We start from the raw sequence: 16,970 nt of genomic DNA on the forward strand, positions 1-16,970 counted from the left end.
CTTGATTTTTAAAAACAATGACTTGTTCCTACCATTTTTCAAAAGGCTTTCATATTCCTCATACACATTTTTTCCTTTGCCAAAAAGATGCTTCCATCACATGGGCTTTTTATTGTCATTTATTCTGCATAGGGTAGTTTTGAAAACCAACAAAAAACAAAAACAAAAAGACCACTAAGTCTCCCCTAAACATGTTTTTTTCTTCTTTTTTTGTAATGCTCATCATTAGACACAAAAAAGGAATGAGATGAAAACAGTGACGAAACACAATGAACATAAGTCCAATAAACAAAACACGTATGTAAAAACATAACCAATGACGACGTACAACCCAGGAGGAAACACAAAACACAGAGGCTGGAAAATGTTGGAATAACAAAGAAAAAAAAGATGAGGATGGTGTCAAAGAGGAGAAACATAAACTGCATGAAGAGAAGCAGAGCTGCATCAGAGATCCAGTGAAAACATAGAAGGACTCGAGGAAGTCAGCGAGACATTCATTGATTTGTTCACAATCAAAACCGATGTCCTTCTCTCCACCAATCAGGATGAAGAACAGCCGTACAGAACATATCATTAGAGCAACATTAACATTCACAAAAGGAAAATGAAGAACACCCGATATATATATTTTCAAGCACACACACTAATCATCAGTTACATTTCTATGTTCAAGGATCACACATTGTTAAAGATTATTTTTTTTAAATTATTACTTGTAAAATCACCCTTCGGTTTGAGTTGGAAACGCTTCTTGCCGAAGCCCTCCGGGTGTATAGCCGTTGTATTTTAAAGTGGGGAGCATCGGGGTCACTTGGAGTCTGACCTTTCATGTTCTATTAGTTGCTAAAGAGGGTAATATTTTCTGACCTTTTGTGAGGAACAAATGGTCTGAAGCGTAAAAACTCAGATCTGCTGTGGTGTCGTGGAAGAAGCAGGTTTATATCCCGGAGTTTAAAAACCACTGAGATTAATTAATGGGGGAGGGGATTGAACGGGGAAGATGATTTTGAGAGGAAAAGTCGGTGGGAGGAACAGTGAAGCGACTCGTCTGAGCATCTAGAGCATTTGATTTCATGCAACTCAGACATCTGTAAGCCTACACGCCTTTGTTTAAAAAAAGAATAACATCAACTGGTAATTTCCCAGAAAGCATGCCGTAAAGCAGGAAGAGGTGACGAACATGCAGGCGAGGACATTTTGAAATAAAACAGCACGGGGCGGCAATAGCATCGATGGTTAAGTTTTCTTTTATTACAATTGGATTTTCTTCATGTACTTCAAAGATGTTTTATCACACTCGTGAAAAAAAGAAAAGAAATGAGAGGCCCTTGTGAATGTTGGTACTTTGATTTAACAAAGAAGGGGGGAAGAAGAAAAAATAGGGGGTTTATCTGTGAGTAGATAACCCGATCCGAGACCCGGACGGGCTGCGGTGTACGTGTCATGAGGTGGCATGCGCTGGGATGGATGGGTTGCTAGGTAACCAGCTCTAAAAACCAGCACTCGCTGTACCTGGTCAGAGTCCTGTGGGGCTGGAGGGAAACCAGTCAGACTGACAGTCGGTCTAGTCGGACGTTTTTTAACCAATCTGATTGAATTTTGACGCCATCCGATGTGGCGGTTGAACCAAAGCAGCCCAGAGAGGCGATGGTCTGACCGCGCCTTCGTACGACCGCACCAGAAACACGTCTACCTGCTTGTTGGTTTCCACCTGGAGTCCTACAGACTGACGCAGCGATGGAGGCGTGAACGGCGTGAGAGCGCGGGACAGCAAAATGAAACTGGAGTGGAGAAAAGCTGAGGTTAGGGGGGGAGGCATTTGAAATATTACCAAAGGGAATGTATAGTGCGAGTCAGTGTTTCTCCCTCCGAAAGGCTTAAGACTTGTGAGTGCGAGCGCTTAGTTGTGAGAATCAAACCAGTGGTTTCCTTTGCGCCGGTATGAGCCTTGCTGGACTGCGTGGAGGAGCACGCGCGTGTTGTTGGTCTGCGTGGGTCGAATCTTTCGTGTTATCGAATGTGTGCGTGGTTTTCATGCGTGTGTTTAACATCTTGCCGATGTGTGTGTGGGAAGTAGAGGAGGGGATGGGGGGTCGCTCATGGCTGTTTCCTGTGGGAGAATGGCGGAGCAAAGGGTGAGAGGTCAGTGTCTCGGGGAGAGAGGTCACAGTGGGGATGACGAGGTCAGATTCGGGGCAAATACTGCTCGATGAATTCCTTTACCGTCGCCATCTCCTGCAAGAGAGCAAAGAAGGTGTTGGTACGGGGGACGAGTCCAACACACACACACGCACGCACACACACACACACCTGAGGACAGGAGCTGTGAGAGAGCCCTGGGTAGGTTTTGAAGGTGACCAGCTGAGGGTTGACGATGAATTTGAGTTTTTGGGACGTCATGGCGCCAAATTGCGCCGGTATCATGGCGTCCATCTCGCCGTGGCACTGCAGGATCGGGATGTTCTTATGGCCACTGGACGCCTGCAGGACCGACGCAACACCGACTTAAATAAACTCCAATCTTAAGGCAGCCTGTTAGACATTTAACCAAGATCCATACCCCCCCCGACTGAAACCCTGACTGTACCGATGGGAAACTCCTGTGGAGGGGAAGCCAGCAGCTGAGAGCCACAACGCCAGCCAGCTGATGCTGGCAGGTCAAGGCGGTGTACAAGGACAAGGCGCCGCCCTGAGGAGGGAAGCAGGAAGCAGAGAAAGAGAGAGAGCGAGAGAGAAAGAGAGAGAGAGTGAGACACGTTTAACGTGTGACGCTTCTCCCGACACGATGCTGAGACGCGAGTCCTACCTGTGAGAAGCCTCCCAGCATGATGCGGTGGGGGGGGATCCCGTTCTTGACCTCGTGGTCGATTATGGCCTTGACTGAAGGAGAGCAGGGTGTGTGTTACTTAACGTCAGGGTTCACACACATGTGGACCAATAGGTGTCCAGGACTTTAAACCACATGTCCATGACCAAACATTTAGTGAGATCTCGTTGTAAACATTAAAAAAGTGAGAAAATGTCGTATTTAAACCAACAATGAGAATTCCAGCATAGAGTAAAATCTTGAATGACACAAATGAATGCGAGGCAATAGCTTGATTAAAAGAATACACATTTATATAAATAATTATAATAAAATTAAAAAACGTGCGCCGCGAGCGTATGCCGGTTTATATTTTGAGCGTCTTTCCTTCAAAAACAGAATATTTATTTCAAACTCTGCGTAAACAAACATGTGAATAAAACACATTTTCATGACTTTACCAAAACTTTTGGGATTTAATTTGTTTCAAGGACTTTTTCAGGCCTGGAAATAACCATTTAAAAATTAGTTCCATGACTTTTCCAGGTTTTCCATCACCGTATAAACCCTGTAACATGTAATGCGGCTGTCATCTTTTATAATGACCACCAGGAGGCGCCTCCCTGACCACCAGGAGGCACCTTTCTGACCACCAGGAGGCGCCTCACATCTTCAATACATTTGAGGCTGTGAGGAGGTCAAACATCAGAACTCGGGGCCTGAAGTGAATCAGCGTAAATCTGATGTCATCATAAACATTCACTCACTGCTGTCGGCGGCCTTCTTGATTCCAGACTCGTCCTCCTGGCAGTCGGGGCTGAGACCCATGAGGTCGAACCTGCACAGAGAGGCGGCGGGTTTGAGGGAAATCGATAAATACAAGCGCGGTATTGTCGATGCCTGCTCGCGGTTTCCAGGGAAACAAAGGCAGCCAGTGTGGGGCGATAAAAATAAAAGTCCCGTCTGTTTCACGGCGCCAACTCACCATGCGGGCATCATGGCCTTCATGTTGAGTGTGACAGGGATCGGGGGCCTGCGGGGGGGGGGGGGGAGGAGAACGTGACACGTCAGTGTAGGAAACAAATGTTGGCGCATTGATTTATTCACTCGATAAGACCGACGATTACAGATTACTGGGTTCAGGCTGATTCTGAAGCACTGGGCTGCTCCACCACACCAAGAACAACACATCAGCTTTCCTCCGCTGCGGGCAGGCGGCGGTCTTCGGTGTGATAAAACACGACAGGAGTTGGAGGAACACACTTACGCGTGGGGGCAGATGAATTTAACGTGAGGCAGCCGGATCTCCGTCAGAGAGTCGGCCCACCCGTGCCTGATGAGAAACAGAGAGAAAGAGGCTCTTTGTGTCTCATCACAACAACGGAGTGTGTTGTTGTTGTTGAGTGTGTGGCCTCAACCACAGGTTCAATTAGGTACTCGACGCCCAGCAGAGGGGATATTTTTGATCTCACACAGATTTAACAGCTGATTAAGTGACTCAGCCGGTCTAAGAGCTTTTTGAATTAGTCATTCATTGCGTCGTTAGCGGTGAATTATATGAGATTCAACGACGTGACTGAGGACATCAATTAGCCGCATTTACGCTCGGCGCCACTTCAGGTATTTCGGGCGGTTCGAACAATCTGATATTTTTTCTAAAAATGTATAAAGCCAAATGTAAATTTAAGACGCCTCTAGCCAGGATGTCAGAAGTACCGAGGTCACGAAGCTCAACATCTAAGACCAGATGCAAAAAAACAAAACGGGATGAATATATTAAAATATTACACATTTCATTTGTTATGTTCTGCATTCAGAGCCCCCTCCACTCAGAGATGAGTTACTCTCCACTGTGCAGTGTTCTCACAACCACACACAGCGCTCACGTCGGTACGGGTCAAATTCATCTTCATCAGCGGATGATTAATAAAACGATGTATTCTGTAATCTGTGTATTGATATAAAAAAGGCACCGCGTTGCTATTTACTGACTTTCATTGACTACTTCTAAACCACAGTTTGCCGGAAGCTTCAAGGAGACGACGTTTCTCATCGAGAGAGAAGGACTCTCCGTGTGCACGCAGCAGCAGCTCAGAGGCAAACATGGCGGCCGTGTCATTATTTTACACATGTATGAAAAGTTACTTTGAAACATCGTCTTCCAGTATCCTTTTTTAATTTTTATATTTGATAAAAAGGCCAAATCTATCTCAACGCAAGCAGCCGGACAAGAACATTTCCTGAATTTAAATAATAAGATATTGTTGTTTTTCATTATACTATTCTACTAATACATTTTAGTTCGTACCAAAAAAAGTCCAAAGGTTTATCGTCATGAAAAGTGATGAAGAAAGTATAGACGCGCTTCATTGTTCAAATATACGATCGACGTGTGACAAATAACGAATACAGAAAACAGGCGTGTTTAATCTTTCACTGAATAAAGAGTCAAACATCACTCACCCAGAGTCTCCTAACCCATGAAGGAAGATCACCTGCAGCAGATATATGATAAAGGAAAAGAAAGAAAACTTATTAGAACTGTCTCTTTAGATATTAGGACTCTAAATAATTAAATTATACCCAAAGAAACCAAAAATGTGGATTCAAAGACATTGAGAATGTTCTGATCCATCACAGCTGGAGGGAAGAGCCCACGATAAAACCCTCTAGAAGACAACTCCCCCCATTATGTCTCGTAGTACACAAAGTACACAAAGTACGACGTGAGTGCTGCATGCTTGTTTCCAAACGGGGGAAACCGAGGCCCATCTCAAATTCTTGCCGACATAAGTTCTCCCTGCTCGTTCCCACACACTCCCCGCGGAGAAACCATGAAAGGGAATAAGGATCTAGAGAGCTTTGATCCCGCTGTTGAACAAATGTGAAACGCCGCCTTTCATTTATCCTCTCGGAGCGAGCCGAGCGTCTACTGTCCTCGCCTCACATCCTGCTCCAGGTGTGGCCTCCCACCATGAAGGAAGAGGGGTTGTTGTTGTTGTTGTTGTTGTGTAGTGCAAAGCGCTGAATGTTTCTAAATCCTCGTTCATTATTCTCAGCAAAGGTCCAACGTTTTATTTTTTATGGCCTGGTAATTTACAGGTATATCTAAAAAATCAGATTGAGGAGTTTGTGATGAAATATAATAGAGATGCACCGATCAGGTTTTTGGTGCCGATCACCGATCACTGATATTAGTACCTGCCGATCACCGATAATACCGATCACCGATCACTGAAATCTACCTGCCGATCCGATAATACCGATCACGGTGTTGATTGAAGCATTCTATTTATTGTGTAGCATTATTGCCTAGGACTATGAGGAAATAAATATATAAAGGAACTCAAACATTAAAGAAATTACAGATTTCTTTAAACATTTAGGACTTTTACTTTGAAAAATGTCCTAATTGACACATTAAAATTGTTTGATTGCTATTGTATGTGATTTCAGATATGTATGGAACACATCTGCATCATTCATTTCCTGGAACTCTTGGGGAAATCTATATACAGGACTTTTCTTAACATACAAAAGTCTGACTTATTTTTATAAACTCTTCCTTGGTACAGTAAAAATGTTTTAATGTTAGCATAATTTAAGCTAAATCTCAGAAACGATCTCTAAAGATACAAAATCAGTTAATTGTTTACTTTTATATGTTAGTGTTTGATTTGTCGACATCTTATTTTGATAAACGGATGTTGTTTCACGTGGTTCTTTCCGCTAACTTTGCAAAACCGGATGTTGTCACATAAATCCTTCCGCTGACTTTATCAAAACCCTCTTTGCTCCCGATCGAATGCGTTTACCGTGAGCATCAGTCTATAGGGGCTCAGACATGTGAGAGTCGGCTGAGTCGTCCCAGAGATTCAACTCGGGGGACGGGGACGCCGCTCGGTGGTGAGGATCCCCTCTGACCTCTCACTCTGCGGCCCTCGCCGGGCGCATCGTCTCCGTTGCGATGCGCCGCGATTGAAACGTCTCTGATAGTTTTTCTCGCAGATGTTACGTCATCTGATCGGCCGTTTTGAGAACGCCGATCAAAACCGATAATGGGAATATCGGCCGATATGGATCGACGCCGATCAGATCGGTGCATCCCTAAAATATAAGCATTGTGTACACTTGATTGTAATCAAATTAAATCAAGCTTTTCAGGAAGCTTTACGAATAAAGGGAGACTATTTTCGTTTTTTTAATGTAGCCTTATTTTAGCTTGTGAGAGAAGAAAGGATGATCAGATTAAATCCAGGAAATCCAGATTGAGTCACAGATCAATGATAATAATTTAAAAAATAACAACTTTATTTATATAGCACCTTTAAAAACAATGTTTACAAAGTGCTCCACAGAGAGTCAAAGCAAAACAAGTGGAATAGCAAGAAACCAATATTACAATTTAAAGTATATATTCAAATTAAAAATTAAATTAAAAATAAGAATAAATTAATATATATATACTTAAATATAATATATATATAAATATAATATACTGAAATAATACTTCATAATACGATGAAACAGGATTTATTAGGTTAACTATGGAAAGCTATTACATCGAGTACTTTCTTCCATCTGGCCGTAGCTTTAGTCATCGTGACCTCTAATAAACTATATGAGTCAGACTTTAGCAGATTTCACATATTCGTGGCGGGGCGGCAATTTATCTTTACAATTCTTTTAAATCTTTTCCAGAAAACCTATTTTTTCATTACAAAAAAAATCGTAATGTTATAGATTGATGAAACTCAATCAAGAGTGATCTAATAAAGTAATAACTTCGTCAAGATAATGAGGAAGAATGTTGCTGGCTGTTAATATTCCACATTTATTAAAATGCGATCTATGGACATGACAATGCATCATGCTGGAGATATTTAAACGCTCATCTTGTTGAGTTGTTAATGATGATAAATGTTTAGCTGTTCCTCAAACGTATTTTCAAATATGATTTTGTCAGCCTTTAAATACAACCAACCAAATCAATTTAATGTTAGTTTTTTTCAAATGATTGCCTTTGTACCAGATTATAATTCCACTTTAACGAGTCGATCCATTACAATTAGTGAAAGGCAAATAAAAAGAAGTCAAACTCAATCTGGATTTACGAGGAAAGGCCGATTAAGAAATGTGTAAACAAAAACCCAACACCTGCTCAGCTCGCTTATCATGTGCAATATGAGAAACATTACTATTACTATCTGTGAAAATGTGCAATATTCTAATCTGTGCAATATCCCCATTGACAGTGGGTATGGAAAGTATTCAGACCCCTTTACATGTTTCACTCTGTTTCATTGCAGCTGTTTGCTAAAATAAAAAAAGTTCATTTTATTTCTCATTAATGTAACTCAGCAGCCCATCTGGACAGAAAAAAACAGATTGCAAATTTATTAAAAAAGAATAACAGAGTGCTGAGTGACATTAATGAGAAATAAAAGGAACTTTTTTGATTTTAGCAAATGGCTGCAATGAAACAAAGAGTGAAACATTTAGAGGGGTCTGAATACTTTCTGTACCAACTGTAACTCTCCCCCTTTCCCCTCTTTTCTTTTCACAAGCTGGGAGCAGCACTCAGGGCTAGCCTGTTTCCAAAACTGTATTTAATAGTGTACAAACTACCACCTTATGTATTGTGTGTTTTTATATTTTTCTTATTGTTGTGTGTTTTTACCTCTGTTGACTCGGAGAGCCCTGCACAATAACTCCAATGTGTCTGGACTGTTGGTCGAAACACGAATGGCAAATAAAATCCTTGAAACGAGTCTCCGGCATTCTCAGAAGCCAAAAGGTATTTTGGTTTTCATATTTAAATAAAGAACGGCTGATCTATTTTTAATCCCAGTTCCTCCATGAAACACGACCACGGGGAACCTTCCGTTTGATGAAAAGTGACACCCACTTTCGCCCTAAACTGCCCGGTGACCGTAAGACGCGCCCCACAGTTCCACTCACCGCCGCGGTCTCCTTCTCCATCCCAGATATCGTCACGGCCTCGTCGAGTAGCGGCACAGACATGTTGTTGCCACACATACACTGTGAAGAAGTGCTGGAGACAGAAGAGAGGACAGGAAGAAGAAGAAAAGGTCAACCGAGTGCAGACGTACATCAAATATGCTGTCATGAGCCCAACAAAGAGCTTTTATTTCACTCAATACATTTCAAACTAGAATGGGCACTCGGTAGAGCGCATACCTTCGCATATCACAAGATTGGGCATTGAATTATGAACATTTTGGCATTAGTTGCATGCCAATTGGATAGAAATTGACCGTGCTATGGTAAAAAAGAAGATTATGACCTTTTCATGACCTTGACCTTTGACCCGATTGATCCCAAAATCTAATCAAATGGTCCCCGGATAATAACCAATCATCCCACCAAATTTCATACAATTCTAGAAGATTTTGACGTTTTCATGACCTTGACCTTTGACCCGATCAATCCCCAAATCTAATCAAATGGTCCCCGGACAATGACCAATTATCGCACCAAATTTCATGCGATTCGGTTTAATACTTTTTGTGTTATGCGAGGAACACGCATACAAATAAATAAATAAATGGCGATCAAAACATTACCTTCCGCATTTTCAATGCAAAGGTAACTATTTAAGCAATTTGCAAAAACCGCCACATGATGTCAAGAGTTTCCAGAAGCTCGGTATTCACCACGAGACCGTTCGCATGACGGAGGAGGAACATGAGGAATCCACTCGGAGATCAGACTCCACGCCTGTCATCGCTGTGGTTCTGAAGCATTCATGATGGGCTTTAATAATGCAAATGAATATCGGTTTACTCAAATGATGCAGACAACTTTACTTTAAGGATCTGGAGCGACTGCAAAGGTCCAGATGAGAAGAGAGAGAACCTCTCCAACAAAGATCAATGTTCACTTCGCTTATCGCCCGGAGCAATAAACTGGGCCGTGAGCAGCCGCGACATCTTGATGGAAGAAGTGGGATTTTTTTAAAGCGGGGGTCAATGAAGTTTTTGTTGGAATGCCATTAGCTCCGCGACAATTACTTTTATGAGCCAATACTCAGTTCTCAGTTCATCTTTCACGGTGCAATTTGAAATATATCCAAGACCACGGGGGATCCCGTCTCCCTCGCTCCGCCCAGCCAACAGAACCCTCAGCATGTCCAGTCGGATTAGAGCCGACCCACCACCACGTCGACCGAATAGAAACGGCACTTCAGAAGTCTCATGTTCGGGTTGAGGTCATTTCAAAACAGCGCACCGTAAGTTTCGTCTTCTATCTTCAGAAAAGGATTTGAGTGAGAGCGTCGAGTGATCCCGAAAACGATATAAAGACGATCGTTTGGATGAGGAAAAAGCCGAGTTGATTAATCATCCAATGGTTATCACGGTCTGTTATTGTTACCTTCGCATTGAAAATGCGGAAGGTTATGTTTTGATCGCCGTGTATTTATTTATTTATTTGTATGCGTGTTACTCGCATAACACAAAACGTTTTAAACCGAATCGCATGCAATTTGGTGGGATGATTGGTTATTATCCGGGGACCATTTGATTAGATTTTGGGATCAATCGGGTCAAAGGTCAAGGTCAAGGAAAGGTCAAAATCTTCTTTTTACCATAGCACGGTCAATTTCTATCCAATTGGCATGCAACTAATGCCAACATGTTCATAATTCAATGCCCAATCTTGTGATATACGAAGGTATGCGCTCTACCAAGTGCCCATTCTAGTTGCTTTATACATTTGAAGGAAAACTCTTTGGGGAGAAAGCGAGCAGACATGACTTGTCCTCTTACATCACGTGTCATTCAGCAGACGCTTTTATCCAAAGTTCAACCATGAGTACAAATATGTACATGCTTGCTGTAAAATAGCTGTTTTACATATTGTAGCTCAACCCATCGCCGTAATAATGTGCTGACGGTTTTTCCATATAAAGGTTTATTCCACAAATATATCGATATAGATAAATCATTTCTAAAACTGTAATCAAAGTCTCTCGTGCTCCCAGTCTCACAGTACTAGTGCCAGTTCATTGGGTCTTTAACAGTGTTCATACATGTTCATCAACGGGGCCGTGAACAGTGACATCCTGCCGATAGCGAGAGTTTATAAAATGCTCTAGCGGCGCCGATCAATTGGTATCAAGATTATTGATAAGATGCTCCGCTTGTGTAAAAATCAATAGAGAACATATATATATAGTTTATGTTGGGCTCTATTGACGGCTCCTTTTCATCACCAATAACTGTACTGTATACAATTCTCTTTTGTTGTGATATAAAAATGTGTTATTGCAATTATTTTCCTTCATACAAACCGGGTTGACAAAAATAAAGTTAAAATCCACGATGCATTCAAAGTTTGGAATAAGTGGCGCTCGTCGTCAGGGGAGGACATTCACATATTTTTTGGGGGGCACAAAATTATCCTCACTGACTGAAGGGGGGGGGGGGGAGGATTTAAAAATAAATTAGGGGCAAGTTGTTCAAAAATAATAAATGTACTTATTTAAGCTTACAGGATATGAGAAATTGTTATCAAATGGCAATAATAAGACTATTAGGCAATAATAAGACTATTAGGTAATGATAAGACTATTAGGTAATCATAAGACTATTAGGCAATGATAAGACTATTAGGCAATGATAAGACTATTAGGTAATAATAAGACTATTAGGCAATAATAAGACTATTAGCTAATGATAAGTGTCAGTGCGGTTACATGCAATCGAATTATTGGCTTAGTCGGACTGAAATCGAATTATCCGTTTCATGTAAACACCTTAGTCGGACTATGTGCGGTCCGACTTCGGTCCGATTAACACCCCTGGATAGCTCGGTCCGATCCAGTTGATAATTCGACTCTCGCGGCATGTAACTCTGAATTCGATTAGGAACTGGACTTTGCGTCTTTGCGCATGCTCGAGATCCCGCCGCCCTCCCTCCCTACCTCCCATGTCGTGACCCGGAAGTCGAAAGAGACGATAAATTAAATTCTCCGTGTACCTTCGGCGACGGCGTCTTCTCTCCGTTATCAACTCAGCCAATTGCGCCATTTGCATTCGCTGTACTCCTATTAACACCATGGAAGAATAGTAGAGGGATGTAGCTTCGCCTTGCTCTCTGTTCGCCATCTTTCTAGAAATGTTGTTGTTGGTAGTGGTGAAGAGGTCAAGCGGAAATGGCTGTATCACCACGAGTTGTAATGAAAACAGCGCCGCCTATCGTATCGGATGTGACATGCTTTCGGCCAATGATTCGAATTACTCACTGCCATGTATATTGGGATAATAGCAGATCCCCCAAAAGATAGCATAGTCCGACTAAAGCAAGATTTGAATTATACCATCATGTAAACGCACTGACTATTAGGCAATGATAAGACTATTAGGTAATAATAAGACTATTAGGCAATAATAAGACTATTAGGCAAAAATAAGACTATTAGGCAATAATAAGACTATTAGGCAATAATAAGACTATTAGGTAATAAGACTATTAGGCAATAATAAGACTATTCGGCAATAATAAGACTATTAGGTAATAATAAGATTAGGCAGTAGTCTACAGATTCAAAGTGTTTTCTTAGATTTTTTAACAAAATAAAAAAAATTAAAAAAGTAATCAGACGATCACATTAAATTATTTTCATATTTCTTTGTGATTATTTGTTGTTATTACATTTTTTAAACAACTATTATTAATTATAACTTATTTCCTTTATAATTAAAATTATATGTCTTGATTTTTCTACGTAGTACAAGCAATAGAGATCGGACACACAACAAAGAACACAACAAAACACGATTAAATTATCAAATTCTGGGGGCTTGTTTGCCTCCTCTCCTCGTGATATCAGGGGCACAGCTGTATTTCTTGGGGCGGTTTTGCCCTTTGCCCTGGTGTGTTTCTGACACTGCTCGTCGTAAACAGGTTACATGCAGACGCAAATAATGGAAAGTGCCATCCGTCCCGTAGTTTAGGAGGACTAAATGTGTTTAAGTGACAACGACCAGCCCTCGTGACCTCCGGCTGGGTAACAGCCAGCAACAACAGGGCTGAACATACCACTTATATGCAAAAAGAAACCCGCATAATGAAGCTGCTGCTGAGCCTAAAAACAGCCGTCACAAGGTGTCAGCAAGTCACCAGATTCATTAACTAAATGAAACGCATCCCCCCCCCCCCCCTCCACCGCCCGGTAGCAGACGGCCATCCCCTCTGTGGCTCCGCCATCGATCGCAAATCAGATTTACAGTAACGCGGAGCAGTAAAAGCCTTAATGCCCTTTAGCTTTCAATCGACGTTGGAAAGAAAGAGGCACGGCGGGACGGGCGGGTCGAGGCGCCGCACAATTGGTAAACAGGCGACGGGGAGACGGGGAAATGTCTGAAAGACGACGGTTAATGTTTAAACCTCGAGCGGGATGACGCTCCACGGGTGTTAAAATTCCTCCGCCGTTATGGGCAGTGTTGCCAGGTCCGCGGTTTTCCCGCGGAATTGGGCTACTTTTGAAGTGTTGCCGCGGGTTGAATTTGTTGTCCGCTGGTTCGGGTAGACCTATTTTGCATGCAAATTACATGAATATCTTTAAATAAAAATCCATTTTAAAATGAAATAATTTATTTATACCCAAATCCTACCAAACTGACTCCAGATCAGCACGTACACGGCGACACATCCGCGCACACAGTTGAGCACCCCCCCCCCCCCGTCGACAACGCTCGCAGTGGGTCACTTTCCTATCTCAGGGGGGCATCATGAAGGAGTTATGGGCATATTTTGAGTTCTGATATTGGGCTGGTTTTTGGGCTGGTTTTATTGGCCATTGGGCTTGTTTTGTCACACAGACCTGGCAACCCTGGTTATGGGCGAGCCGGCGCTGCTCTGCTGCGCTCAGTGTTTGCTCTCTGGCGGGTACCAAAGTGTCATCTGAAAGTCCGATTCACAGCTGAAATAAACGTGGAGGTGGAGACTCAAGCGGCCCAACGTGGGGACAAACGAAGGCGATTTTGGCCTCTCATGCGGCGCCGTGATAAATGAGGATTAGTTCAATAATAAATGGGCGAGGTGAAGCACCAGGAGTCGTCTCTTTCAGTGCTGTGTGCAACGTTCCACTAGCAATCTTTAAGCAGCAAAAAGGAAATTTTCCACATGTATAATGTCACATTTACTCCAGTCGCTTTACGTACAAATCTTGTATTTTACTTGATTATTTCCATTTAAACTGTTTGCAGATTTAAAAAAAAAAGGTTAAATTACCCAATAGGTTACAGTAAGGAAATATAAATGAATGTATTGGAGTTTATTTTCTTCTTTCCTCTCCCATGAGTTACGTCATAAGCCTTCATATTCACCTCGTGACCCGTTGGAGGGGCCGGAGCCCTATGTTGGGAGTCACTCGCAGCTACAACACCAAAATGCACTCGATCAATCAACATTACCTTCGCATTGAAAATGCGGAAGGTAATGTTGATTGATCGCCGTGTATTTATTTATTTATTTGTATGCGTGTTCCTCGCATAACTCAAAAAGTATTAAACCGAATCGCATGAAATTTGGTGGGATGATTGGTTATTATCCGGGGACCATTTGATTAGATTTTGGGATTGATTGGGTCAAAGGTCAAGGTCACGAAAGGGTCAAAAACCTCTTGAATCGGATGAAATTTGGTGGGATGATTGGTTATTATCCGGGGACCATTTGATCAGATTTTGGGATCGATCGGGTCAAAGGTCAAGGTCATGAAAAGGTCAAAATCTTCTTTCTACCATAGCACGGTCAATTTTTATCCAATTGGCATGCAACTAATGCCAACATTTTCATAATTCAATGCCCAATCTTGTGATATGCGAAGGTATGCGCTCTACCGAGTGCCCATTCTAGTTAATACTCTAACAATATCAGATATAATGAAATATCCGCAAGAAGAGTACATTTTCTGCAGAAGAAAGACGTGTACTAGTACACTTATAATAATAGTGCTATACCTTTAATTAAGAGAGATTTGTTGTCGGTTTGATTGGCACCAAGTGAAGAGAGATGAGCTCTCTGTCCACCATCTGAATGCTTTGACACAAACTACATGTGATGAGATTTATATGTGCATCACCAGACGGATATTCACTGTCATCAAATTATAATTCAGTGTGAAAACCATTTGCATTTTCACAAAATGTCATGTAGCTGCAATACGTCCCGGAGCGGGAGCCGACTGAGCCACTTAGAGGCCGAACGACAAGCAGGCCTCCCTGGAGGCCGCACAGGAGCAGCAGACAATCTGTTCCAACGAGCTCTAGAAACACGGGCAGAACACGCAAAAAAGAGGCCATTAATCTCGTTAATACTCTTTTGTTTTGCTCCTCCACCTGCTGTGGTCCAGCAGATTCACAGCGACCTGTAGCCCTCAGTACCAGCCGAGAAGAAGAAGAAAACGTGTGGGTTTTTTAAAAACTCCAAGAAACAATGGCTCGCTCTCTCTGCTTCTGGAGGAGGCTGCCGGTTATAAATAGTCTCACACCGAGTGCACCGCGTTCAGTCCAGGCTGGGTACGAAAAACTACTCAAATCAGGACTTGTTTCAATTCAATGTCATTTATAAGCTCACCCTGCATTCTAAAACCTAAATGGACGCAGCAAAGACGATGAACTTTCCACAGCCCTTTACTGGTAATGACACATATTTAAACGGTGGATGAAAATGCAGCAACTTCAGTTGGCAGAAGCCTCCAAGACTTCTTGTAGAACTGCTGAATATTGTTTATTTGATCTTCTAATTATATTCAGGCCTCTGCTGATATCAAAGGCTTCAGTAAGGCTGTGACTGGGATGATTATTTACATTTTCTGTTAATGTTTTTGATTAATTGCATCTCTGAGCCTGTAGTAAGATATCAAAATGACTTTATTCGAAATGTATGTAGAATATATAAAAGATGAAAATCCTCACATTGGCATTATGAAAATTGTCTGAATTAATGTCTGTAGGTAGAATTATTGTTTCACCTCTAGATTGTCTTTCCATTTTAGTCATTAACAAACAAAAAAAGGCCAAATATTTCCTGGTTATAGCTGTTAAAATGGATTAAATGTTTGTCGTTTGCTAATTTTTATAATGTTACACCTTTTTATTGACACTTTCTGCTTAATACACAACAGTAGACAAATAAAACATCTGCTTTCTTTATACATTTAACAAATATACCGTTGGTGTCCGACAGGGAAACTTTTGTTGTCAAATCAAAATTAAGTCTAAAAGAGTAGCGCTGTAGTCGGCGCGCGCGCATCTGTGTGCTTTATGGGACGTCAAACGACTGAACGCGCGCGCACACACCAGGCTGCTGCATTCAGACATCTATTTGCTCAATGGCTCCGGATGGCTGCAAACAGGATGATATGCGGCAGTGAGTGACAGGCGGCCCCCGCCTCCGTGTTCCACACACACACACGCGCGCACGCACACACACGCACGCACGCACACGCGCACACGCCTGCGGCTGATGGAGGTTAACAGCTTGGCTACTGGTGTAGAAACACACCGCAGGCGAGAGAGAAAAGTCAAAACTGCGAGGCGTAAAACGATTGTGTACAAATTAAAATACATTGTAGTTTGAACCGGTTGGCGGAGCAGAGGAAGTAGACAATGAATGGCTGGAGCGCAGCGGCGTGAGTCGACCCTTCCTCCTCGGCAGTGATGGCATCCAGCGGCGCAAAGCTTCCGTTGCCCCGAAAAACACAACGACTAACTCACAACCTGCGCGGTCGGCTTTCATCTCGGTTGATCTGGCCGCACACACACAGGCACGCGCACACACACAGCTACCCACTAACCAGTGGTAGTGGCGCTGCTAGCTAAGGTTGGGCGCGCTCACACAAACGGTATTGTCTTCTGCCGGTGTCTGTCTACGTCTACCTCGGGTTCACGCTGCGAATCAAACGCGGACCTCCAACCCGGGCCGTTTTTTAGAAGACACTTTAAGGAATACAATGTTCTAATAATAATGAGTTTGGACCGGGTTAAAGTGGTTTATATTTACACTCACGGCCCGCTAGCTAATATAAATGTACTACACTTACCGCTTGCTGTCCGAGTTCGCGACGGAACGGAACTTCCGGTACTGGACGCACACAGGCGGGGGGCGGAGTCAGAGCGTGGTGACGTCATCT

At 42.5% G+C, this 16,970-nt stretch overlaps 1 protein-coding gene across 1 annotated transcript; it reads right to left on the reverse strand.

The window, feature by feature from the left end:
• Positions 1-86: 86 nt before the first annotated feature.
• lypla2 (lysophospholipase 2) lies at positions 87-16,921 on the reverse strand. Its single transcript, XM_056415615.1, has 10 exons — positions 16,881-16,921; positions 8,771-8,864; positions 5,273-5,304; positions 4,077-4,142; positions 3,795-3,842; positions 3,577-3,647; positions 2,810-2,883; positions 2,591-2,692; positions 2,314-2,484; positions 87-2,238 (listed from the first exon to the last, which is right to left on the reverse strand). The coding sequence occupies exons 2-10, from the start codon at positions 8,846-8,848 to the stop codon at positions 2,188-2,190; spliced, it is 693 nt and encodes a 230-aa protein (XP_056271590.1). The 5' UTR covers positions 8,849-8,864; positions 16,881-16,921; the 3' UTR covers positions 87-2,187.
• Positions 16,922-16,970: the final 49 nt, after the last annotated feature.

Source organism: Pseudoliparis swirei, chromosome 1 (genome assembly GCF_029220125.1).
Source record: "Pseudoliparis swirei isolate HS2019 ecotype Mariana Trench chromosome 1, NWPU_hadal_v1, whole genome shotgun sequence".
Lineage (NCBI taxonomy): Eukaryota > Metazoa > Chordata > Actinopteri > Perciformes > Liparidae > Pseudoliparis > Pseudoliparis swirei.

What these genes read in the sequence shown, in the direction of transcription:
- lypla2 (XM_056415615.1), bottom strand. Translation starts at nt 8,848, where the DNA reads ATGTGTGGCAACAACATGTCTGTGCCGCTACTCGACGAGGCCGTGACG. An exon ending in TGGAGAAGGAGACCGCGGCG is followed by an intron (nt 5,305 to 8,770) that starts GTGAGTGGAACT and finishes TATCTGCTGCAG; the next exon opens with GTGATCTTCCTTCATGGGTT. An exon ending in CAAGAAGGCCGCCGACAGCA is followed by an intron (nt 2,884 to 3,576) that starts GTGAGTGAATGT and finishes GCTCTCCTTCAG; the next exon opens with TCAAGGCCATAATCGACCAC.